Source organism: Maylandia zebra, linkage group LG22 (assembly GCF_041146795.1).
Source record: "Maylandia zebra isolate NMK-2024a linkage group LG22, Mzebra_GT3a, whole genome shotgun sequence".
Lineage (NCBI taxonomy): Eukaryota > Metazoa > Chordata > Actinopteri > Cichliformes > Cichlidae > Maylandia > Maylandia zebra.
Window position 1 is genome coordinate 26,346,461 of NC_135187.1, and position 26,379 is coordinate 26,372,839.

Sequence of the window (26,379 nt, forward strand, 5' to 3'; positions counted from 1 at the left end):
TTATGTTATTTTGTTTTATTAAAATCAAAATAACAACAAAAACAAAAATAACTAATAAAAAAATATTAAAAGTATTCAGCAGTGTTTTGTGAATCTTGTAATGAGCCTTAGTTAAGTTGATGTCACAGAAGTTTCTGAATCATTTAGATTGTTCAACAAACTGATTCACTCAGGTAAAGATGGTGAGCTGGAGCAATGGTACCCTTGGAGTTCAGTTTAAGTTTTCAGACAAATATTACCTCGATCAGTTGCAGCTTCTGCTTTTAAATAAATGATTTAGCTGCAAATGTTTAGCTACAGGTAGCAAAGTCCAAAAGTGACACCAGCCAAACATGCAAAAAATGCAAGACGGTGGTGCGCACAGATACAGCGGCTCTATGCTCTCCACTTACCCAATTTCACTGTGCAAGAAACTGCACAATGACAATAAAAAGCTCTAAGTCTAAAACAGTTTCCTGTCCAGTAAAATCGGGCAATTATTCGCTCCAGAGTTTTATCCTACTCCAGGTGAGCAGCCATCGACTTGTAATGAGCCAGCTAAAACAATAATTTCTCAGTGGCTCTTCTGGCACCAACAAGTGGGTGTGTTCTTCCATCGTGCAAGTGTCACGACACACTGAACATGGTCTGAACATGGATTTTCCCTCGATATTTCTTTTCCACCAGTACCATACCATACCATACCAACTTTATTTCTAAAGCACTTTAACATAAAACCAGGGTTTCACAAAGTGCTGTACATGTTAATAGCATACGTAAAGAAAATTAAAATGAGATACGATAAAATAAATAGATACAATAAATTAAAACATGTTAAAACAAATTGAGTCAACCCCTCTAATCAATGCCAAAGGCTTCAGCGAATAAATATGTTTTAAGAAGACTTTTAAATTCAGAGACAGAAGAGGCCTGCCTAACATGCAAGGGCAGATCATTCCACAACTTTGGAGCAGCTACAGCAAAAGCACGATCACCTTTAAATTTATACTTAGTTTTCGGTACCTTAAGGAGCTGCTGATTGGCGGACCTAAGGGAACGGGCAGGTGTATATGGTTGTAGTAGCTCCGAGAGGTAGGGGGGGGCCAGGCCATTAAGAGATTTAAAAGCAAATAAGAGAATTTTAAAAACAATCCTAAAATGTACAGGTAGCCAGTGGAGTGAAATTAAAATAGGGGTAATGTGCTCAAACTTTTTTGTTCCAGTTAAAAGACGTGCTGCAGCATTTTGCACAACCTGCAGGCGCCTAATGGACGCATCACTAATCCCAAAATAAAGTGCGTTACAATAATCCAGCCTAGAAGTAACAAAGGCATGGATTACTGTCTGAAAATGCTGTTTCGATAAGATAGGCTTTATTTTGGCTAATTCCCTCAAATGAAAAAAGCTAGATCTTACAACAGCTCTGACCTGGCTTTCAAGTTTAAGATTTGCCTCTATTTTAACTCCCAGATTAGTGATGACTGGTTTAACATACTGTGCCAGTGAACCAAGATCTATAATAGTGGCCTCAGAAGCGCCACCAAAAACCATCACTTCTGTTTTCTGTTCATTAAAATGTAAAAAGTTCAAAGCCATCCAAGTCCTTATTTCATCAAGGCATCTGAGCAGCGGGTCTACTGAGAAGCCATTTATCTTTTTAAGTGGGAAATAAATCTGGGAGTCATCGGCGTAGCAGTGGAAAGAAATCCCATGTTTCCTGAAAATAGACCCAAGGGGTAGGAGATATAGAGAGAAAAGAAGCTAGTACTATGGGGTATTTGTGAATATCCATGACTGACCCGGCCAGGTGGCCAGCTGGTCTTTGGACAGGGTCACGGCAGTTTCAAGGTTCAACAAAATCCCTTTCACTGACAGACTGAAGGAAAGCTCCTCAAAAATGGAGGGTCTTCAAGCTTCAAGCTCCTCAGTGGCAGGAAAAGGTTTCCCGGACCCAGTGTTGTATATTTGTTTCCCAAAAGATTGAACTAGTGGAGAGAAATCAGGTTCTGAAACCATCCAGAAGACAAAGTCTCCAACTGGTTTGTGGAAGTCCCGTTTCTCCAAATTAATCAGCGGGTGAAATGTCTCTTCATGGATGGTTTTGATTCTGTTGTTATTCACGAACAAAGCCGTCAAAGCAGCATATGAAAGAAAGTCATCTTTCATTGTTGTCTCCAGCGTGTTAAAAGAGAGATCGAGCTCAGTGATGAGTTTTGAAGCGGCTGCAGGGACTTCTCCAAGGTTTTGGCTCGAACAGTCGAAGGATGTTGTTCACAGTGGTGACACTGTTGACTGGTGATTGACAAGCACTGAGATACTAACATGACAAACACAAGAAACATCATGACTTATTCTCCCGAGTGCCTGCAAAACACAAACACAAAATCAAACTCAAAGCTTTTCTCTCAGATGCTGGTGTGGCACAATCTAATGATAAAAAAGGTCATGCTAACAGCTTTTGGAGCACAGCTGCACAAAATAACAGCTTTTGGAGCACAAAATGCATTACAGGTAAACCCAGTACCCAAACATGTTAACAAGGATAAAGAAAATTTCTGAAACAAAAGCAGGTAGTGTGGTGATTTATGTTGTGAGGATGCTTTCACTCCCATCAAAGTCACCCAGTGTTGAGAACCCAAATGAGCCCAAAAACCTCAAGTGGCTGCAACCAACAGCGAACGTCAAGAAGTGGATACTTGCATGTTGAGCCAGAAACATGCAGAAAACCCAAAAGAGGCAAGACAGCACATCTTGGTCCCACTCAGGCAGTACGAACACCTGGAAAGAGGAGCCCACAGTTCAGACCCAAGGTCACTGGTAAGGACACCAGCCAGTTATAAGTCTAGTTTTAATTTTCATTTTAGTGTTATGGCCTTTCTAAGGGTGGCCAGACCATAATATGAGGGTGATCCACCCCTGTCTGACCCCAAGCAGCACATCACACAACCAGTACAATTTTGATGGTGATTTTTTTTCACAGTGATTGAATTCTAACAAAGGAAAGGAGCGAACTATAGCTTCGGGGTGGACCCCAAAACAACAAACAAAAGGGACCGTATCTAAAGGATGTACAAAACTTATTTATGAAAAGAATAAAACCAAATGACAATGTCTTATCTCCCTAACTAAGAAAAACATGAGAAAAGGGTAATCAAATAAAAAGGCAGTCCACCCCTACATGCTCCTGTATAAAGAGACGGGTAACACAAAGCCTGCAGGTTGAGGTCCATGGCGGTGTCATCTTATATGTTGTCTCCAGGTCATTAGCCAATCTGTATGGGTCGTCCCATGGATGCACCAATCACGGAAAGGCACCTGCACACTCAGATTTACATATGAGACAACATTACGACAACAGTCGTAACATTAACTAAAAATGTTTTTCACCATCTCGTTTTAACTTCTGGTTTAGCTTCAGCTAACTAAAACTAAATGGACCTTGGAAATAATCACATCTTAATAGAGTGAACCATAGACTGTATAAAAGATAGGACCATTGCAACTTGACTGCAGCACTTCACCCTTTCACATAGTCCCAGCTCTTCTCTGTCATGTTTTATGGTGCTGCAAATGTCTTCAGTTGGTGAAAGGTCTGGGCTGCTGGTGTCTTGTTGTGCTTGCTATGCATCCCTGACTCGTTTCTTCTTTCTGCATCAAGTAAGGAATGTAGTGAAAGTTCCCAAGAGGTTAAAAACACCACTGAAAAAATGCCATCAGACCTGAGTTGGGACACTTGGATTATGGAGCTTCTGGACCAAGAGAGTGGATGGGAGCATGTGTTTAACAAGTAAGAGTATAACGTCCCCCAAAATGTCCCTAACTAAGAAAAACATGAGAAAAGGGTAATCAAATAAAAAGGCAGTCCACCCCTACATGCTCCTGTATAAAGAAACAGGTAACACAAAGCCTGCAGGTTGAGGTCCATGGCGGTGTCATCTTATATGTTGTCTCCAGGTCAAGGAGACAACATATAACATGGATAGACAGACAGATTTCAAAATAGCCAGCTGGAATGTTAAGGGGTTGAATAACGGGATTAAGAGGAAGAAAATATTAACATATCTAAAGTTATTGTAACCCACCTAAAATTTGCCTCATGAAAATGAACTGCTGTTCCCAAAGAATGTCAGTAGGTGGCACTATGAGATTGTTTAGTGCTTGTGAACTTGAGTTGAGAACTGTAGAGAAGGAGAATAGCGCTAAGGCTACATATGCTGGTCGGAGCTACTCACCGAGTTTTTCTTTAATCCTTGTTCAAGAAAAAGGTTGTGTGTGAAGACACAAATTGGATTTTACTTTTCCGCTTGTTGGGAAGCGCGGACACTTTTTGTTGGTGCTGATGTACCTCTGTTTTTGTGTTGTTTGTTCATTTCCAGTGAGTTGACTAACTGCGCTAGCATAGCAAGCTAATCGTTAGCTAATCATTAGCTTAGTATAATGTAAATTCCATGTGTTCCTTTTAAGTGCTGTATTATCTTTTTATTTCTTCACTTGTGAATGTTTTAAACCAATCGGAAATATTTCTTTGGAAGCTAGTAGGTAAGTTTTATTTATTGTAATGAGATGATAAATATGAGCAGTCTTTGGCTAAATAGTACTGCGACCATGTTTTGCACTTTCCTCGTGCATCAGTAATGTACATTCTCTCAATTCATTGGATTGATGTGACTGCTGTTCACAAAATATGAGATTTGAGTTAAATTTGTATGATGTGGAAATTGTTTTAAGGTTCTTTGATTAATTTTATTATTGATTGCATTAAGTCGTTATATACAAAGAGTGAGAGACATTTGGTCACTAGTGTTGATTAAGTTGTTATATGATATTCATGTAAAATATGTTCACTGCCCTGTGCAGGTTGGTTTTTTTGTTGGAGTCTAAAGTTGCGAGCCAGGATTCCGGATCCCCAGCTGCGATGCAGGAAAGATTTCCAGCCTACTTAAAGTGACAACTGCGTGACTTCTTGACAGATAAGCTTATGAGATCTCAGAACAATACACTACCCGGGTAGTACTACTAACATTAACACTATACTCACACACCTGAACTGAAAAGACTGAAAAGAACTCTGAACACTGAACTCTGAACTCTAAAACTGAATACACAGACTGACAAATATGGACAATTGGAACTGTTGTGAACTGTTGAATGACTGTTTTTGGTTTGTTTTGAATAAATGTTGACTGTTCTTTGAGCTGTGTGTCATTCGCGCCTTAGTCGATTCCTAGAGACCATAAGCCTAAGATCCTAACTTTCTCTACATTCAGTAGTGGTAAAGTATTGTGTGTTACATTATCAAGAGTTGATATAGCCTTTATTCAAGAAATGCACACGTGTAAGTCAGAAGCCTTAAAACTTAAATGTTCCTGGGTAGGTAAAGTCTTTTCCAGTCCTGGAACTGGTAAAAGTAGGGGAGTGTCGGTTCTGATTCATAAAGCAGTTAGCTTTACTGAAACAAAAGTAATAACAGATAAGGAAGGTAGATTTATATTGGTTTATGGACAACTACTGGACACACCAATAATTTTATGTAATATCTATGCACCTAATGCGGACATACTCGCCTTTTTTCACAACCTGTCACAGTATCTTTTGGAATTAGAAGGTGCACAAATAGTGGTAGGAGGAGATTTTAATCAAATACTGGATCAAGACCTAGATAGATCACTTCCTAGGAGAGGCACAGAGAGTAAATCTGTAGTTGCCATAAGGCAGATGACCTCAGATTTAGGTCTGAATGATATTTGGCGGACAATGCATCCAGAAGGCAGGGAATATTCCTTTTACTCTCCGCCTCATAATGTTTATACTAGAATCGACTACTTTCTTATTTCTGAAGCCTTAGTGAATAACTCTATAGATTCAAGTATTGGTAATATAGTATTCTCGGACCATGTGCCAATTTTTCTATGTCTTGGAAATATTTTACAGATTCCTCAAAGCCGCAGATGGCATTTAAATGTGTCCTTAATTAAAGACTCTGGGTTTATTAAATTGATAAGCGATGAAATACAATTTTACAAACAGACAAATAATCGAGAGGACACTACATTGGCTACTTGGTGGGATGCTATGAAGGCATACTTAACCCTCGTGCGCCCTGGACCAAAAAAAAAAAGGGTGGGGTCCCGCAGACCCCGGCAGCACGGACCCAGGTCTCGTCGCGAAACAGGGCGCCGGTTCACGGTGGGGACAGATGGGGGTCAGGCGGACCCCCAGCTATAGCGGGTCTCGTCACACCGTCGGACAAAGGCACCTAATTGGTTGTAACCCTCCATCGATCGCGTAAGTTACGATGGCAAACCTTGGGGTCTGGAGGGAACCCAAAGCGCCACGGCAACAACTCTCAACTTCACATCATCATCATCATCGTCTCCTTCTTGAGAGTGTTCGCGTACACCGGCCTCAGTGAGGACCTCGGACTCTCCGTTCCTCCTCGACCTCCTTCCTCCTCCCCCGTTCTCCTGCTCCCCGCAGGCGAGCGCTTAGCCGGATGGGCCTTTGGTTGCGCGTAAATGGGCCTAAGTGAGGACCACGGGCTCTCCGTTGCTCCTCGTCTTCCTTGCTCCTTCTCTACCGTTGTCATGCGCCTCACTAGTGAAAGAGAAGCTGTTTGGCCTGCCTATTACGCGAACACCATCCTCCATTTATGCTCCTCGCTAGTGTATGCTTAGGTCTGTGGAGGGCCGGTTTCGCGAACATCCCTTTCGGTGAGGACCTCGGGCTCTCCGTTGCTCCTCGTCCTCTTTGCTCCTTCTCGTTCGTTTTCATGCGCCTCGCTAGTGAAAAAGCAGCTGTGTGGCCTGCCTGCCTATTACACGAACACCACCCTCCAGTTGGACCTCGGGGTCTCCGTTGCTCCTCATCCTCCTTGCTCCCTCTTATCGTTCTCAAGTGCCTCGCTAGTGAAAGAACAGCCGTTTGGCCTGCCCATTATGTGAACACGGCCCTCCGTTTATGCTCTTCGCGAGCGTACGCTTAGGTCTGCGGATGGCCGGTTTCGCGAACACCGCCCTCTAGTTGGACCTCGGGCTCTCCGTTGCGCCTCGTACTCCTTACTCCCTCTACGTCGTTCTCAAGCACCTCGCTAGTGAAAGAGCAGCTGCTTGGCCTGCCTATTATGTGAACACCGCCCTCCAGTTGGACCTGGGGCTCTCAATGCCCCTCGTCCTTCTTGCTCCCTCTCCTTCGTTCTCATCTGCCTCGCTAGTGAAAGACCAGCTATGTGGCCTGCCTATTACGCGAACACCGCCCTCCGTTTGGACACTCCTTGCCTCCTCCTCATCCTTGCTCCCTCTACATCGTTCTCAAGAGCCTCTCTAGCGTACGCTTAGGTCTGCGGAGGGCGGGTTACCTGAACACAGCCTTCCGTTTAGACCTCGGACCCTCAGTGTCTCCTCATCCTCCTTTCCCTTTTTTTAAAACATTTTCCTCGCTCTCACGCGCCTCGCTGGCGAGCCCTTAGCTTTGGGGAGGGTGGGTTTCGCGAACACCACCGTCTGTGAGGAACCCAGTACCTCCTTCACACACACACACACACACACACACACACACACACACACACACACACACACACACACACAGGAGGCAGTGAGGAGTAGAAGGAGGTTGTTGCTACGCCTGCGTCGCGAAACCAGGGCTCATTGTGTGTGCGCCCGGAGGAGCTACGGGGGAAACACATGGGACAACCAACTAGTTTGGGGCCATGGTTTATTCAACGTGTATTTTCAGTGTGGTTTAACTTGCTAATCTGATCTGATATACTTTCCTTGAATGTGCCTTAATTCACCTCTTTTTTTCTTTCTTCTTTTCTTAGCTTACTGAAAATGTTGGCGACCAAAGGCCGGATCCAGGGATGCGTGCTGCTTGTGCTACTGGCGTTATGTGGGCAAACTGCTTGCTGTCAACATCAATACAAAGATAACAAAAAAATAGCCTAGTGTAACGTAGTGCTTTATGTTTTTTTTTCTAGAATGATTCAAATGTTACTATCATTTCCCCAACCCTGCAGGCTCTGCGACCCGTGAAGAACTGAGACTCCTTCTGGTCGGTAAAACAGGATCGGGAAAGAGTGCATCCGGAAACACCATCCTGGGGGATGCGAACGCTTTCAAAGAAGACGTTTCGCCTGAGTCTGTCACCGACGGCTGTCTCAGAAAAGAGGCAGAGGGCAAAGACGGAAGAAATATCGCTGTGATCGACACTCTGGGGCTGTCTTTTGGATGAAATTGATGAAATGGTGGATTTCAATGGAGGAAACCACTACACCAACGAGATGTATATGGCGGCCCAGAAGAAACTCGAAGGAGAAAGGCTGAAGAGGAGAAAGGAGGAAGAACAAAGAAAAAGGGAAGAAGAGGAGAGGATCGAATTGAAGGAGCGGTGTAAATTCTTCCGCCTCGCTTCCCTGGGATTATTTGGCACAGGAGCGTACTTTACATCTTATGTTCTCATGGGGCTCGGTGGAGCCCTTGGATATTCTCAGTTAAAGACGCCGAGCTTGATGGTTGGGCGTCTTCTTTACTCGTCGATACCGTGAAAACTGCGTAGGTGTATCACCTACTCGACCTAGTGATCAACGAGTACCGCACCGAAGCATGCAACGGGTGCAAGACCAATCACCCCAGCCAGAGACAACACGAGTGTCTGTGAGTCTTGGTGTCAGGGTCCCTGTGCCTACCCAGTCGGCTCAGTATGGCTACATATGTTTTTCATTTTGTTCCTGCTCTCTCCCTTCCTCTCTTTCCCTCCTCCCTCTGCCAGGGCGGAGCTCACCTGTGGGCTTCTGCCCTTGGTCCATGCACCTGGTCGCCTTCACGCACCTGTGGCTCGTTACGAGAGTGTTCCAGCTCCTTTATAAGACGGCAGCTCTGTGTTTCTCGTCGCTGGACCGTTGCCGATCCGCATTCCCTGGACCAACCCCTGTGTTTCCTGAGTGATTGAGTGTGCGAGGAGTGGAGTACGTCATCGTGTTTTCTGTGGAGTGTGGAGAGGAGCGTGAGGAGTGGACGGAGTGCGTGTGGACTTTCAGCGTCTTTTCCCTTTGTGTGTGGACCCCCGGAGCCCGCCTTCCCCCTCACCTCTGTAAATAGATCACCTGGTGTGCTGTAATAAAGATTCTTGTGTTTCCCAACTCAGAGCCTGCGCGTGTGTCCGTTCCATCCCGCTGTGACACTTGGAGGATGACTTTTATGCTGAACATTATTACAGCATCAGGAAAAGACTCCTCATGCCGCGTTTCATTCCTTCCATTCAACGTCTCCTGATCATGTATTCACAGCCACCGAAGGCGCTGTACAGCACCGAGCACCTGAAACACGGACAGTTTGTTGATATTGTAATCAAAAATACAGCCCCGGGGGGGAGGGGGGGCATTTTAAAAACGCACCCTCCCTATTGCGCATGTCCCTAAAAGGTATGGCCTTCCAGATTGCCTCAGTTGTATCGTGAGTGTAATTTCAAATAAAATAAAACTCAGAAGCGTCTGTGTGTTGTATTCTTCTTCTTCTTCTTCTTCTTCTTCTTCTTCTTATTATTATTATTATTATTATTATTATTATTATCATTATTGTGATTATGCTTCATTTTTATGTACTGGGGTATCAATGACCCCCACGCTGCCGCAGCAGCTTCTGTGCGTGGCCCCCAAGTGCTACATTTTCTTTCCCGATCCCCTGACGAACCCATTAGAATCGCTCTGGGGCACTCTTCGACCCCAAATGATCGTTCTGGTTTTTTTTTCATTTTCATTCACCTGTCTCTACTGAGGGTGGGGTACTTTGGGACCCCCGGGGTCTGGGGCTGCCCCGAAGAGGAGCACAAGGAGGAGCTTCTTCCCGCAGGCGATACGGTCTCTCAATCACACCACCACACAGTACTGACCCACACATATGGTTCTTACACACACACACACACACTGGACTTTCTGGACATTGTTTTTGCACAACACTGGTCACTATATTCTTCATTTCCAGTTAATACTTGTACAGCTGCTGTTATTGTGTATATATTTATTTATATTTAGATTTCTTCATACATTCTTATATAGTTCTATATTGTGTATTTTGTTGTACAGTTATTTTATTTTCAACTTTAATTTATATATTTTATCTTATTCTTCCCAGTTAAATTTACCCTTCATTCTAATTTGTGTTGTACAGTTATTTCATTTTTAACCTTAATTTATATTTTATTCCTTTCTAGTTAAATTTACCCTTTTTAATTTTGCATATTTATTTCCTATCTTATTCATAGCCTTTCCTTTTTTTGTTTTCTTTAGGTCACGAGTAGTTGTCCAAGCATTTCACTACATATCGTACTGTGTATGACTGTGTACGTGACAAATAAAATTTGAATTTGAATTTGAAGGGTTAAAGCCGGTCAGAGCGGACATGCTCCATTTTGCGTAACTATTTTTAAATCCCGGTAGCACTGCAACCACGTAAGCTAACGCAATAATTTTTTTTACATATGAAACCGGAGGAGTTGTACTTACATCTTATGCCATCAGCTTGTCCTAGGTCACAGTTTCCTTCCACATATAGCTTTGCAAAAACTGCATAAAAAGCACTTGCAGCAACAAAAACATAATATTCCAGAAACACGCTTTGCCGATCCGATCAGCTGTTTGTAACACTTCCTACGTCCATCAGCGTGAACTGTCGCATGTCCGCCATGACCTGCCCGAAACCGGAAGAGACGTCATTTTGCGGAAATGTAGTTTTTTACGATCGGGGCCTTATGAGCCTATATTTGTGTTTTTAAAAGTTATGTTTGAGTTTATGACTTTCTGTGTCGTTTCTGGGATGCTTAGGACTCATATTGCACTGCTGGAAATAGTTTATTTTGATGCACATGCTGTTATTTTGCAAATTTGCATTATAAAATTTATTTTCGTTTTTCCTGCAGTGTATAAAAATTGGTGTATTTCAAAAATAAAACTATGAAGACACTTAAAATAAATTTCCTGTGGTGGGAAACTAGTTTGTGCAACTTTTTTGTATTTACAGTTTTGAGGGATAAGCCTCTTAAATTTCTCTGACTAGAAATATATGTTAAAAAAACAAAAACAATTTTAAATTTTTTTGTAGTTTATTGCACTTTTTTGCAATTTGTGTAATTACTGTGCACCTAATGCAGACATATTATTAAAGCTTGGGCTATAATGGTTGTATTGATGTATAGCAACTTGCTCCCAAAAATGGCACTACAGCATGAAAAAATATAATATAAGCTCTGGCGGACTTGGTTCTATGGTAGGTCTTAAAGGGTTAATTAAGGACACATTTAAATGCCATCTGCGGCTTTGAGGAATCTGTAAAATATTTCCAAGACATAGAAAAATTGGCACATGGTCCGAGAATACTATATTACCAATACTTGAATCTATAGAGTTATTCACTAAGGCTTCAGAAATAAGAAAGTAGTCGATTCTAGTATAAACATTATGAGGCGGAGAGTAAAAGGAATATTCCCTGCCTTCTGGATGCATTGTCCGCCAAATATCATTCAGACCTAAATCTGAGGTCATCTGCCTTATGGCAACTACAGATTTACTCTCTGTGCCTCTCCTAGGAAGTGATCTATCTAGGTCTTGATCCAGTATATGATTAAAATCTCCTCCTACCACTATTTGTGCACCTTCTAATTCCAAAAGATACTGTGACAGGTTGTGAAAAAAGGCGAGTATGTCCGCATTAGGTGCATAGATATTACATAAAATTATTGGTGTGTCCAGTAGTTGTCCATAAACCAATATAAATCTACCTTCCTTATCTGTTATTACTTTTGTTTCAGTAAAGCTAACTGCTTTATGAATCAGAACCGACACTCCCCTACTTTTACCAGTTCCAGGACTGGAAAAGACTTTACCTACCCAGGAACATTTAAGTTTTAAGGCTTCTGACTTACACGTGTGCATTTCTTGAATAAAGGCTATATCAACTCTTGATAACTTTAGATATGTTAATATTTTCTTCCTCTTAATCCCGTTATTCAACCCCTTAACATTCCAGCTGGCTATTTTGAAATCTGTGTCTATCCATGTTATATGTTGTCTCCTTGACCTGGAGACAACATATAAGATGACACCGCCATGGACCTCAACCTGCAGGCTTTGTGTTACCCGTCTCTTTATACAGGAGCATGTAGGGGTGGACTGCCTTTTTATTTGATTACCCTTTTCTCATGTTTTTCTTAGTTAGGGAGATAAGACATTGTCATTTGGTTTTATTCTTTTCATAAATAAGTTTTGTACATCCTTTAGATACGGTCCCTTTTGTTTGTTGTTTTGGGGTCCACCCCGAAGCTATAGTTCGCTCCTTTCCTTTGTTAGAATTCAATCACTGTGAAAAAAAATCACCATCAAAATTGTACTGGTTGTGTGATGTGCTGCTTGGGGTCAGACAGGGGTGGATCACCCTTATATTATGGTCTGGCCACCCTTAGAAAGGCCATAACACTAACTAAAATGAAAATTAAAACTAGACTTATAACTGGCTGGTGTCCTTACCAGTGACCTTGGGTCTGAACTGTGGGCTCCTCTTTCCAGGTGTTCGTACTGCCTGAGTGGGACCAAGATGTGCTGTCTTGCCTCTTTTGGGTTTTCTGCATGTTTCTGGCTCAACATGCAAGTATCCACTTCTTGACGTTCGCTGTTGGTTGCAGCCACTTGAGGTTTTTGGGCTCATTTGGGTTCTCAACACTGGGTGACTTTGATGGGAGTGAAAGCATCCTCACAACATAAATCACCACACTACCTGCTTTTGTTTCAGATTTTTTCTTTATCCTTGTTAACATGTTTGGGTACTGGGTTTACCTGTAATGCATTTTGTGCTCCAAAAGCTGTTATTTTGTGCAGCTGTGCTCCAAAAGCTGTTAGCATGACCTTTTTTATCATTAGATTGTGCCACACCAGCACCTGAGAGAAAAGCTTTGAGTTTGATTTTGTGTTTGTGTTTTGCAGGCACTCAGGAGAATAAGTCATGATGTTTCTTGTGTTTGTCATGTTAGTATCTCAGTGCTTGTCAATCACCAGTCAACAGTGTCACCACTGTGAACAACATCCTTCGACTGTTCGAGCCAAAACCTTGGAGAAGTCCCTGCAGCCGCTTCAAAACTCATCACTGAGCTCGATCTCTCTTTTAACACGCTGGAGACAACAATGAAAGATGACTTTCTTTCATATGCTGCTTTGAGGGCTTTGTTCGTGAATAACAACAGAATCAAAACCATCCATGAAGAGACATTTCACCCGCTGATTAATTTGGAGAAACGGGACTTCCACAAACCAGTTGGAGACTTTGTCTTCTGGATGGTTTCAGAACCTGATTTCTCTCCACTAGTTCAATCTTTTGGGAAACAAATATACAACACTGGGTCCGGGAAACCTTTTCCTGCCACTGAGGAGCTTGAAGACCCTCCATTTTTGAGGAGCTTTCCTTCAGTCTGTCAGTGAAAGGGATTTTGTTGAACCTTGAAACTGCCGTGACCCTGTCCAAAGACCAGCTGGCCACCTGGCCGGGTCAGTCATGGATATTCACAAATACCCCATAGTACTGGTGAAAAAGAAATATTGAGGGAAAATCCATGTTCAGACCATGTTCAGTGTGTCGTGACACTTGCACGATGGAAGAATACACCCACTTGTTGGTGCCAGAAGAGCCACTGAGAAATTATTGTTTTAGCTGGCTCATTACAAGTCGATGGCTGCTCACCTGGAGTAGGATAAAACTCTGGAGCGAATAATTGCCCGATTTTACTGGACAGGAAACTGTTTTAGACTTAGAGCTTTTTATTGTCATTGTGCAGTTTCTTGCACAGTGAAATTGGGTAAGTGGAGAGCATAGAGCCGCTGTATCTGTGCGCACCACCATCTTGCATTTTTTGCATGTTTGGCTGGTGTCACTTTTGGACTTTGCTACCTGTAGCTAAACATTTGCAGCTAAATCATTTATTTAAAAGCAGAAGCTGCAACTGATCGAGGGAATATTTGTCTGAAAACTTAAACTGAACTCCAAGGGTACCATTGCTCCAGCTCACCATCTTTACCTGAGTGAATCAGTTTGTTGAACAATCTAAATGATTCAGAAACTTCTGTGACATCAACTTAACTAAGGCTCATTACAAATTTCACAAAACACTGCTGAATACTTTTAATATTTTTTTATTAGTTATTTTTGTTTTTGTTGTTATTTTGATTTTAATAAAACAAAATAAAATAAAGAATTAAATCATTTCTTTGGTTTTTAAATTTAATTTATTTTACAAATAAATTAATAATAATATTAATAATAATAACAACAAATTAGTGCTGTCAGCGTTAACGTCATTTTACCTAATGACGTTAACGCTGACAGCACTAATTTGTTGTTCCCAGAGAGCAAGCCAAACACTGGTCCAGAAAAGGACGATCTCTAGTAGATTTTGTTTTAACCTCCTAGGACCTGGTGTCCACATATGTAGACATAACATTTTGGGTTGTCTAGACCAAAATACAAAATTTTGCTCTTCAAAAACCTGATATCCACTTATGAGGGAGGACATGACACTGCCACTGTTCAATCGAAATTTAAAATGAATGTCCTCATATGTGGATCTCATTCTTTTGAGAAACAAAAAAAAGATAGTCTGAATCTGATGTCTTGGTTTTTACCTTCATCGGGTCCCAATCAACCTAAATGGCACAGAGGAATTAAAAATGCATGCCATGAAAGTTCAGGTCTTAGGAGGTTAAAAATGTCCCTGCTGATGAGACCAGTGAATGTGGGGCGACGGTGGCAAGAAAAAACTCCCTCCTGGAGGAAGAAATCTTGGGAGGACCAGGCTCTCTGGCAGGACCCTCCCTCCTGAGGGCAATACTTACCTATACTTGTCCTCCAGTGTGCGATGGTGGGCTGGGACGACTGCTTTTCCTTCTCAGCATGATGATGACCTTAACTTCCTTCCTTCCTTCCATTTCCTGTTTCAGAACTGAGAATGAAGACAAAACTGGTTAACAAGGTAACAGGACATTTAAAAATTCTCTCACTTCAGGATGAGATGCTGTGTCTTCTTACGTTTCTCTTGTAAAACAGGATGTAGGCCGACTGCTGCTGTTCCTCACAAACTGCAGATCCAGTTGTGTGGAGCACCTGTGCGTCATTATAGGTGAGCCAGCGATCTGATGTAGAGTGCTGACTCTCCTCAGGATGGACAGAACTACAGATGTAGTGTCCTGAAATCACATTAAGACAAATGAATCCAACTTCTGGAAGTCAACTGATTCAAGCAAACAGTGATTTTGACTTAGTGCTTCTTAGAACATCAAAAGCTTTTGTGTGTGAGTCCTTCACTGAAAAGTAGCAAGTTTCATTTTCTGTTTGTCACAAGTCTGTTGTTTTACCTGACTCTGTGCCTCCATAATGACTGATGATGCTGCAAAGACTATAACAGCCACCACCCTGAGAAGGAACAAATCCAAAGAGTGTTAGTTTCATAAAGTCTCACATCAGTGCCATAATTAAGCTGATTTGCTGAGGCTACGTCCACACTAATGCGTTTTCGTTTGAAAACGCATCGTTTTCTCTCCGCTTTGACCTCCCGTCCACACCGAGACGGCGTTTTCCTCAAGGAAAAACACAGCATCTTGAAAACGCTCTCGAAAACGCATACATTTCAAAACGGAGTTGTCCCATCGCAGTGTGGACACTCGAAAACGCAGACTTTCTAAAACGATGACGCATTTTGGTCATGTGATGCAGTCATGTGAGCAATTAAACAAAGATAAGCCGAGTGCATTAGACAGCAGTTGTTTTGATTGCTCTCAACTTTGACAGCCCTAAAAAAGATTAATATCAGTTTGTACATGCTCCGGATAGCTTTTCTTCAAATTCTGTAATTCTCACTCACTTTTGCGCATGCGCAGGACTGGAACGTAAGCGTTTTCGGCCGTTTCAATGCAGACGCACAACTATTTGAAAATGACTGAAAACGCCAGTGTGGACACGGAGTTTTCAAATCTATCCGGGCTAGTGTGGACGTAGCCTGAGACGTTCTGCAGTCTGTTTTTACCTGATTGGATGGCACCACCAAGTCCCTCTGCAGCCTGACGGGGTCATCCACCTTCTTAATCTTGTAGGTTTGTGTAAAGCCAAACCTCTTCAGATGCAAGATCAGAACTCTGGCAGAAAAGAAAAAAAACACAAACAAGGTAGAAAATAAGAAGAATGAGTGTCAAACACAAACAGAAGATGGGAGAAAACGACTGCTCAAGTATTGTCTCGAAGAACTCTGATATTTGATGCGCCACAGTTTGGAAACCTGGTCAGTCGATCAATTCTGATGTGACCTTACTCACCTTGGCAGTGTATCAAAAGACGACTTCAGTTCTGAGGCCGTCCCTCCACAATCACAGCGAAATTCTATTTCTTGTTCCTGAACAACAGCACAGAGAAAACAGGCTTTATGGTAGAAAGAAATCTCAACATATGCACACACACATGCACACAAACACTAACAAAAAAGGTGTGTTAAGATCGCTGATACGACAACTCTATTGGAATTTGTGATCTTACCTTCAAGTATGTCTCTAACATGTTTATAATAGACCCCTCTGGAACAAGGTCTAGAGACAAGCTGGTGAATTCCTCTTGCTGTGATGATTGGTGACCGCAGCTACACATTTCAGGAGTAACGTAGTTAAAGTAAAGATCAGGTACGTGGAAAAGAGGTATATGAAAATATTGCAACCAGCTCTGCGTTTCTGAAAGACAGGCTTACCTCTTGCATGTCCTCATGTTTTCCATTTTAAAAATGTGATGGTCTTCTACTGGGCAGCTATAACTTTGGCCCAGGAGAGCTGCGTTCCTCTCCAGGTGAGGTGTGAGCCTTTTGACCTCATCGAGGAATAATGTTAGGAATTCATGAGCGTCCTGAAAGAAAAGCAGAGAGATTTAAAACAGTATATCAAAATCAGAAGGTAAAGCAAAAAACGAAATGTCCAAATAGCTGACGCACTTTCTGTGCACTGCCGGTGTATTCAGGAGCTTGACTGCTGAATGCCTTCTTAAAAGCTCTTAGGTGGTGATCTTTAAGGCCATAATCTGTTGACTCGTGACAGTCCCTGACATCAATAAGCCTTCTGTAGAAAGGAAGGGTAAACAGACATTTCTGCTGTTAGATCTCTTTGTTCTTCAGGTTTTTGAAGAAAGTAGAAGGTTGACGTAGCGCACCTTAAGAGCTGAGCTTCTGGATCTGTGCTCCACAAAACCCCCTGACGCCTGATGTCTCTTATGAACTCCTCAATGTTGAGGAGGCTCTGCAGGCAGGAGTTCATGTAGCAGGTGTTTCCGATGTTTGGAAACCTGACACACACGCGCAACGTTTACAGTATCAGTGTAAAATAATTCATTTTCTCCACTTTGACAAAGTGAGTCTTTGTGCACCACGTGTACTCACCCGAAGCAGTCTATAGTCCCAGTTTGACTTTCTATTTTTTTCCCACCGCATGCTACACTGCTCCAAAAAGGTAAAAACACAAACACAAAATTAGGAAAGATGTCAAGATTCTGAGCAGTGTATGCGCATGTATGCATGAGCTTTGAAGTTGAAACATTTTGGAGGACGTCCAAAAGTAGTAAAAAAGATGTAAATACACAAGGTGGAAGAAAAATGCCAATAAAAGGGAAATAAAACAGCTCCAACTAAACCACTGCTATAAATATCTCCAGCAGCATTAAAGAGCGGCGCATTTCTTTACCTCTGATGAGACGTAGAAGGAATTTCCTTCTCTGCCACGTTTTGTTTGTGTAATTTCTGTTTAGAAACAAGAAAACCAACATCAGTAATGGCATAAAACAAACATACCAAGGGAGTCTCTCCATGAAAAGTGTCCAGTTAGAAAATTTGGTATTATTTCATATTATTTATCACTTCAGTGAGCTGTCAGCTCATGAAGCAGATATATAGGAATATCTTTAAATAAATTAAAAACAATTTATTCATGCTTTAAATTGAGTTTTAAAGTTTGTCCTATGAAGCGCCTTGAGGCGACTTTTGTTGTGATTTGGCGCTATATAAATAAAATTGAATTGAATTGAATTGAATTGAAATACAAAATCCTTCATTTGGTTCTGATCAAAATTCAGTTTTTACAGAAATCATCCATCAAGCTTCATTAAAAGATTCAAAAATGCTTATTTACCATAAAAAATATTTAGAGAAACATCCTGCAAGTCTCTTCAAACTTACCTTTCTGTGAAAAAAAAAAACGTTTAAACATCTTTGAACTTAATTTGAGGACATGGATGTGCTAAATTGCTCTTAATTCTTCGCATTTAACTGTGGTGAGTAAATGCTTGATGACAGTGACTCTTTCCATAAAACATACCTTCCAGAATTTAAAAAGAAACCAGCGACACTTTTTTTGTGTCTTCACAGTGTTGCTCTCTGCCTCTGCATCGCTGTCAGTTTGCTGCAGAGGACGAACAAACATAAGTTTATTAAAAAAGTAAAGTCACTTTAAATTAACAAGTGCAATTTAAAGAGAATGTGCATTTCATATGTTTCGTGTAAAAGCAAACCGAGGAACAGCAGAGGTGTCTCCATTTTCTCTTCTTCTTTTGACCATTTTCAGCAACACAAGCATCCGGGATGCTGATGAGGACAAAAGTGTAAATGTTATTTTTCAAAGTGGAAATTTTTAACAAGGAGTACATGCTGGAGATTGCAGATAAAAATTAATAACTGTAATGGAACAAAATCATGTATTTTGTACATTTACACTCTACATTTTCAAACGCTAATCTCTGAATCAATAGAAATTATAGACAAGACTAGAAGTAGTAAAAAAGATGTAAATACAAAACACCAATAAAAGGGAAATAAAAGAGCTCCAACTCAACCACTGCTATAAATATCTCCAGCAGCATTAAAGAGCGGCGCATTTCTTTACCTCTGATGAGACGTAGAAGGAATTTCCTTCTCTGCCACGTTTTGTTTGTGTGATTTCTGTTTAGAAACAAGAAAAGCAACATCAGTAATGGCATAAAACAAAGTATATGGTAAGAAAATACAATATCCTTCATTTGGATTCAAAATTCAGTTTTTACAGAAATCATCCAAGAAGCTTCCTTAAAAGTTTCAAAAATGCTTATTTACCATAAGAAAACATTCAGAGAAATGTGCTGCGAGTCTCTTCAAACTTACCTTTCTGTGAAAAAGAAGTTTAAACATCTTTGGACTTGATGTGATCGCAGCCAAAATCTCCTCAGCTTTGCAAAAGTTCAACTGAAAACAAGCAGTCAAAGGTTGTATATTTATAAACTTTCAGCATAGAACGTTCATACCCTGAACAGCAAACATCAGCATTATGATGTATGGGGCTCATTTGCATATTTTGGAATGTATGCTCATTTGAACTGTATGGTGCTCGTCTCCAAGCAACTGCTACAAAAACAGGTCAAGTCAAGTGGCTTTTATTGTCATTTTAACCACGTGCAGAGGTACTGTACAGAGTGAAATGAGACCGCGTTCCTCCGAGACCCTGGTGCTATATATGACATATACGGACAAACCCAGGACTACATAAAGTGCAGTGTGCATAAATTGCAAAAATAAACAAGACAAAACAGTGCAAAACTAGACAGAACAGGACGATACAGACACAAGACAATGGAAATGTGCAAAATGCTGAGTATTGTGCAAAAGTAACTTGGTGTCTGTATGTATGTGTATGAGTGTGAGATACTGCAGATAAGTGCTTGGTAGTGACATGTGTGAAGGTGTGCGTGTGCCAGTGCAGTCACTGAGTGTTCAGGGGTCTGACGGCTTGTGGGAAGAAACTTTTCCGTAGTTTGGTAGCGAGGGCCCGGATGTTCTGGGACCTCATTACAGAAGGCAGCAGGGTGAAGAGTGTGTTTGAAGGCTGTGTGGGGTCCTCCAGCAAGCGGGTGTTATAAGGAGGGGAGAGGGACTCCAATGATCTTCTCAGCTGCTCTCACAATCCGTTGTAGGGTACTGCGATCTAATACGCTGCAGTTACCATACCAGACAGTGATGCAGCTACTTAGGATGCTCTTGTTAGTCCCACTGTAAAAGGTGGTGAGAATGGATGGTGGGAGATGGGCTTTCCTCAGCTTCTGCTTGAAGTAGAGACGCTGCTGGGCCTTCTTGGTTATGGAGCTGGTGTTGAGGGAGCAGGAGAGGTTCTCCGCCAGGTGGACACCAAGAAATCTGGTGCTCTTGACGACCTCCACAGAGGATCCATTCATGTTAAGTGGGCAGTGATCCCACTGTGCTCTCCTGAAGTCAACAATCTCTTTTGTTTTGTCCACGTTCACAGACAGGTTGTTGACTCTACACCTCTACAGATGGCCCGCAGTGCAACCCTTCAGCTTCCTACTAGATTCACCTATATACAAATTTAAAGACCTAGGAGACTTACTTCTCGTCACAGAGTTGTAGCATTCACAAGATTTTCAGAAAACTTGAACTCAAGGTCAAGGTCACTGATATTCAAACTGACCCCAGAACTTTAGTAGATGCACCAATGGTATCAATTCAAAATCCTACGCTTCTCGTTCTCGAATTATTGTCTTGACCAAGCTGAGTATACAATTATGAAACAATCATTTTCCATTTTTATTTCACTATCTGTAACTAAGACAAATAAACAGTATTTGGGACACAAGTCACTATTAAAGTGGTTCGTGAGACTCCACATCTGATAACAGTATAACACACTGCTTATTTATGTAAAATTGTCATCAATAAATGTGTTCAAAACAGAAGCTACACTGGCTTTAAAAGTTTTTGTTAACTCTGACTACCTGTCTGCTCTTACCTGTTTCTTTTGCTCTCTGCTGTCTTCATCCTCCATCCAACTCTACAGCTATTGTTAGGGATGACATGATGAAACTGAAGGGTGTCTGGGCACCGAAAAAAGAAAAGAAGAGAGATTGGATTAGGCTGCAGCTGGCGTGCCATTCTCTCACTTCAGGATGAGATGCTGTGTCTTCTTACGTTAATCTTGTAAAACAGGATGTAGGCTGAGTGCTGCTGTTCCTCACAAGCTGCAGATCTAGTTGTGTGCAGCACCTGTGCGTCATTATAGGTGAGCCAAGGATCTGATGTAGAGTGTGGACTCTCCTCGGGATGGACAGAATTACAGATGCAGCAGCTGTTTCCGATGTATGGAAACCTGACACACAAACAAAAGTTTACAGTATCAGTGTAAAATAATTCATTTTGTCCAGGTTGAGAAGGTGAGCTTTGGTCCTTGTGCACCACGTGTACTCACCTGAAGCCGTCTGTAGTCTGAATTTTATTTTCCATTATTTATCCACCGCCCAAATGTTTCACTGCGCTACTGCAAAAAGGTAAAAACACAAACACACAATTAGACACTGAGCACTGGATGTGCATGCATGCATGAGCTTTGAAGTTTAAACTTTTTTTTATCATCAACAATTTTTATTTATTTCATTTTAAACTTCAATAACAGAGCTTAAGGATAAGTACATAAATAAATAGTTTAAAAAACAAACAAACAAAAACAAAACAACAACAAAACAAAACAAAGGGAAGTTATCCTATTCTTTCTTCGCACACCAATTCCCACACCACCACTCTGTCATTACTCCTCTGTTCTTCAAGTTACAGAAAGCCAGCTTGTAAAGGGGGACCAAATACAATCATATTGATGCAATTTGTCTAATAAACCATAAGTCACTTTTTCGTAAGACGCCAACTTAGCCATTGTCTTTAGCCACTCTTCATAGGGAGGGGGGGTTCTTTTTCCGCCAATGTCTTAGCAGGACTCGTTTGGCCGTAGTAAGAGCCAAAATAATCCATCTTTTTGTATAACTGGAAAAATCTACAGGGAGTGCAGAATTATTAGGCAAGTTGTATTTCTGAGGAATAATTTTATTATTGAACAACAACCATGTTCTCAATGAACCCAAAAAACTCATTAATATCAAAGCTGAATGTTTTTGGAAGTAGTTTTTGTTTTTAGTTTGAGCTATTTTAGGGGGATATCTGTGTGTGCAGGTGACTATTACTGTGCATAATTATTAGGCAACTTAACAAAAAACAAATATATACCCATTTCAATTATTTATTTTTACCAGTGAAACCAATATAACATCTCCACATTCACAAATATACATTTCTGACATTCAAAAACAAAACAAAAACAAATCAGTGACCAATATAGCCACCTTTCTTTGCAAGGACACTCAAAAGCCTGCCATCCATGGATTCTGTCAGTGTTTTGATCTGTTCACCATCAACATTGCGTGCAGCAGCAACCACAGCCTCCCAGACACTGTTCAGAGAGGTGTACTGTTTTCCCTCCTTGTAAATCTCACATTTGATGATGGACCACAGGTTCTCAATGGGGTTCAGATCAGGTGAACAAGGTGGCCATGTCATTAGTTTTTCTTCTTTTATATCCTTTCTTGCCAGCCACGCTGTGGAGTACTTGGACGCGTGTGATGGAGCATTGTCCTGCATGAAAATCATGTTTTTCTTGAAGGATGCAGACTTCTTCCTGTACCACTGCTTGAAGAAGGTGTCTTCCAGAAACTTGCAGTAGGACTGGGAGTTGAGCTTGACTCCATCCTCAACCCGAAAAGGCCCCACAAGCTCATCTTTGATGATACCAGCCCAAACCAGTACTCCACCTCCACCTTGCTGGCATCTGAGTCAGACTGGAGCTCTCTGCCCTTTACCTTTTTTTTTTTTTTTTTTTTTGCCTGTCCCGTTTGGCTCTTTTGCCATCAGAATTATTGTCTAAAGGCAAAGAAAGATGCCCAACGGATTTACTTTACCAAATTGACCATCCCAGCCTTGCCATAATGGTCTATTTGAGTCACCTTTTATTGTTTATTTTATTTTCACTTGCTGAATACGGGACAGACTTGACTGGGGGAAAGAAGGGGAGAAAGAAAGAGGGAAAGAGAAACAGCTGAGAAGAGGGACGGGGGAGAAGGGCAAAAAACAAAAACCAACAGAATGGGCAGAAAAAAAAAAGAAAGAAAAAGAAAATGCATATATCGATCACCTGTTGAGAAAGAAAAAGGAAAACAAGCAGAAGAGAACAAGAGTAATAGAATAAACAACATCATAATGATATATGGGAATATGACAGTAAATACTAAATATTAAACATTATTGTGCAGCACATAAGATCAACAGAACACAGTGTGCTTTGAGGTAGGAGCCAAAAAGGGTGTAGTTTGTGGGTGTGATCACCCGTGAGCATGGACGCGCTTGTTTTTTGTTTTTTTAAAAGGTTCCTTCATGTAATGATCTGCTAGAGGGTGTGGGGGGGCCACAGCCCCGTCCCCCAGGGCATGAAGCAGGTATGGAGGAGATCAAAACTCCAGACATCCAGAGGCCCTCAGAACACAAGAGACCAAGGAAGACCAACAGAGGGGCAGCCGCGCCACTGTCCCAGAAAGAGCTGAGGAGAGTCCCGGATGAGGGTTCACTCAGCAGCCGCGAAGCAGAAGCCAGGGGGAGTTGCAGTGACGCGCCCGTGTGCTCCGCCGGCAGCCAGCTGTGCCTGAGTGACCGAGCCCCAGGCCGAGAGGCCGGGGGCACCCCACCTCCGAAGTGGCCCGAGCGAGCCCCAGGCTCCAGGCCCCGACAAGCGGCCGCCAAGGAGTGAGCCGGTGTGTACCTGGACGCCCATCCCCAGACACAAAGAACCACCAACGCACCGATGTCTGAGGGAGTCCGCCACTGGCAGGGGAAGTGGTGGTGGGGGGAGATAGGCCTCCAAACCTTGGAGGGCCTGAGATGTCCTCAGAGAGGTGGCGTCTGATACCCAACCTGACATATAGACACAGACATACAGGCACACACAGATACAAACATCCATTCCCACCCTCATGCTCTCATATGCACTTACTCCACACTCAACCAACGTGGAGACAGACATAAAGAGACGCTGTACACACGATCACACTCCCCAAGCGTACTCTACGAACCGGGTCTAGGTACCCTTGCCCCTGGAGGGGGGAACTGCACCCAGACCCAGGTGGTGTTACCCTTTTCCACAGAGCTCAGGACAGTCCACCCAACCCAGAACCTCACGCCCATCCCGGACCCACCCAGGGGCAGCCAGGCTACCAGGTCAGTAACCCACGTCCGTCAGCACAGACCCTCCCCTAGCCCCGCTGCACGCAGCCACGAGGAAACAGTCACCCGAGAGCCAACAGAGCCCCTAACCGGACATGACCGCTACCCCGGATTGAGCCCCCCAAGGAAGATGCCTCTGGGGAACCCCCTCACGCCCTAGGCCTGTCCCTACCCCCACACCAATCACAACAGTGAAGGCGGGACCAAACTATGACCCCCCACCCCCACTAGGTGATGGAGCTGATCAAAGGAGCCCAGAGCAATTGATCTGATGTGGTGGCAGAGGCTGTATCAAGACTAATGTAATCTAATAGATAATTTCTATATTGGTTAGAATTAAGATTATTTTTATTTTTCCAGTTCATGAGGACAGTTTTCTTGGCTATGCATAGGGCAGTGAAAACCATATGGGCTATATTCTTTTCTGAAGTGACATTATCTAAGCTGCCCAACAAACACACTAAGGGGGAAGTTGGAATGTTACATTTCAGACACTTCGATAAGTCTTCACATATCTCGCGCCAAAACTTCTGAACTGGTGGACAGAACCAAAGAGCGTGGATATAATTGTCCGGTGAATTGGTTTGGCAGTGTGAGCAGTTGTTGGTAGACGTAAAGCCCATCTTGAACATCCGATGACCTGTATAGTGCACTCTAAGTAATATTTTGTATTGAATTAATTGAAGACTGGGATTTCTGATTAGATGAAAGGTTTTTAAGCAAGTCTGAGACCAGAAGTTTAGGTCTAAGTTAACTGATAAATCCGCTTCCCATTTTGCAATAGGAAGTGATATTGATTCATCTGTTTTAGAAAGCATTCTATATATTTTGGATAGTAATTTGGGGGTTTTAAGAGTAAGAAATTGAACCACACTTGGTGGTGTTTGTAGTTCAACTTGACCGGGTTAAAATTTCTTTTTTACTATGGATTTAATTTGTTGATATTCTAAAAATCTTTTCTTGTTGATCCCATATTGTGTAACTAGTCCGTCAAATGAAATAAATTCTGTTCCTTCTAGTATATGTTCTAAATATTTGATTCCTTTACCACTCCAATCTGAAAAGTTTAGAGTGTGCATCCCTGTCTGGTGCCCCTCAAGAGACAGAAGCTGGAGGATGTCTGGTCATTTGTTCTGACACAAGCTGTTGGGGAATTATATAATATTTTAACCAGTTTATGAAAGAGGATCCAAAACCAAATTTGTGTAAAGTTGCAAAAAGAAATTTCCAGTTAACTCTGTCAAATGCTTTTTCTGCGTCTAAAGAGAATATTGTAGTTTCTAGGTTTTTACTGTATGAGTAGTCTATCAAATTAAGTAATCTGCGTGTATTTGTTGATGAGTGCCTACCTTTTATGAAACCAGTTTGGTCAGGATGAATTAAGAGGGGGGTTATTTTCTCCAGTCTCTTTGAGAGAGCTTTGCAGATTATTTTAAGGTCTACATTTATAAGGGATATTGGACGATAGCTTGAGGGATATACAGGGTCTTTGCCTGGTTTTAGCAGGAGATTAATGTTTGCAGAATTCATATTTGATGGAAGTCTGCCCTTTTCTTTGATTTCCAACAACGTTCTGTAGAAAAATTCTTTGTAGAATTCTGCAGGAAAGCCGTCTGGACCTGGAGCCTTATTATTGGGCATACTTATCAGGGCTTCCTGGAGTTCACCTGGTGTCAGTGGTGAATCCAGTGCCATTGCTTGAGTGTCTAATAATTTTGGAAGAGTTATGTTGTCCAAAAACTGATCAATTTCTTTTTTAGATGGGTTTATTTGTGGTGAATACAACGTTTTATAGAAATCCCTGAAAATGTTGTTTATTTGTATCGGTTCATATATTGTGTTCCCAGATAAATCTTGAACAGCACATATAGTTGTTTTTTCTTTATTTATTTTTAGCTGGTTTGCTAGAAATTGACCAGATTTATTACCATGTTCATAATAAGCTCTCTGCCCTTTACCAATCCAACCACGGGCCCATCCATCTGGCCCATCAAGACTCACTCTCATTTCATCAGTCCATAAAACCTTAGAAAAATCAGTCTTGAGATGTTTCTTGGCTCAGTCTTGACGTTTCAGCTTGTGTGTCTTGTTCAGTGGTGGTCGTCTTTCAGCCTTTCTTACCTTGGCCATGTCTCTGAGTATTGCACACCTTGTGCTTTTGGGCACTCCAGTGATGTTGCAGCTCTGAAATATGGCCAAACTGGTGGCAAGTGGCATCTTGGCAACTGCACGCTTGACTTTTCTCAGTTCATGGGCAGTTATTTTGCGCCTTGG

The 26,379-nt window shown here is 42.0% G+C and overlaps 1 protein-coding gene and 1 long non-coding RNA gene across 3 annotated transcripts; one reads left to right on the forward strand and one right to left on the reverse strand.

Annotated features, from left to right (window-relative positions):
* Positions 1 to 2,560: 2,560 nt before the first annotated feature.
* On the forward strand, positions 2,561 to 9,458 carry LOC143414638 (uncharacterized). 2 transcript variants are annotated; one of them, XR_013095301.1, is made up of 3 exons: positions 2,561 to 3,766; positions 4,837 to 7,863; positions 7,991 to 9,458. It is a non-coding gene; the product is annotated as an uncharacterized LOC143414638 (long non-coding RNA). The 2 variants fall into 2 exon arrangements; XR_013095300.1 differs by lacking the exon at positions 2,561 to 3,766 and adding an exon at positions 3,774 to 4,354.
* Positions 9,459 to 14,163: 4,705 nt separating this feature from the next.
* Positions 14,164 to 21,325, reverse strand: LOC143414658 (ubiquitin carboxyl-terminal hydrolase 37-like). Its single transcript, XM_076879457.1, has 18 exons — positions 21,257 to 21,325; positions 20,980 to 21,157; positions 20,801 to 20,885; positions 19,165 to 19,245; positions 18,911 to 18,966; positions 18,540 to 18,612; positions 18,347 to 18,430; positions 17,717 to 17,772; positions 17,416 to 17,472; positions 17,190 to 17,321; positions 16,975 to 17,098; positions 16,738 to 16,889; positions 16,533 to 16,632; positions 16,316 to 16,392; positions 16,030 to 16,138; positions 15,362 to 15,419; positions 15,036 to 15,193; positions 14,164 to 14,949 (listed from the first exon to the last, which is right to left on the reverse strand). Exons 3-18 carry the CDS (start codon positions 20,834 to 20,836, stop codon positions 14,944 to 14,946), a joined length of 1,359 nt encoding a protein of 452 aa, XP_076735572.1. The 5' UTR covers positions 20,837 to 20,885; positions 20,980 to 21,157; positions 21,257 to 21,325; the 3' UTR covers positions 14,164 to 14,943.
* Between the last annotated feature and the right edge of the window lie 5,054 nt (positions 21,326 to 26,379).

Bases quoted from the DNA above. Each gene is read 5' to 3' on its own strand.
- LOC143414658 (XM_076879457.1), bottom strand. From the start codon at position 20,836: ATGGAGGATGAAGACAGCAGAGAGCAAAAGAAACAG. The intron at 18,613-18,910 runs GTAAAGAAATGC...TGTCCTCATCAG, and splicing joins CCTTCTACGTCTCATCAGAG to CATCCCGGATGCTTGTGTTG. The intron at 16,139-16,315 runs GTGAGTAAGGTC...CTTTTCTGCCAG, and splicing joins TCTTTTGATACACTGCCAAG to AGTTCTGATCTTGCATCTGA.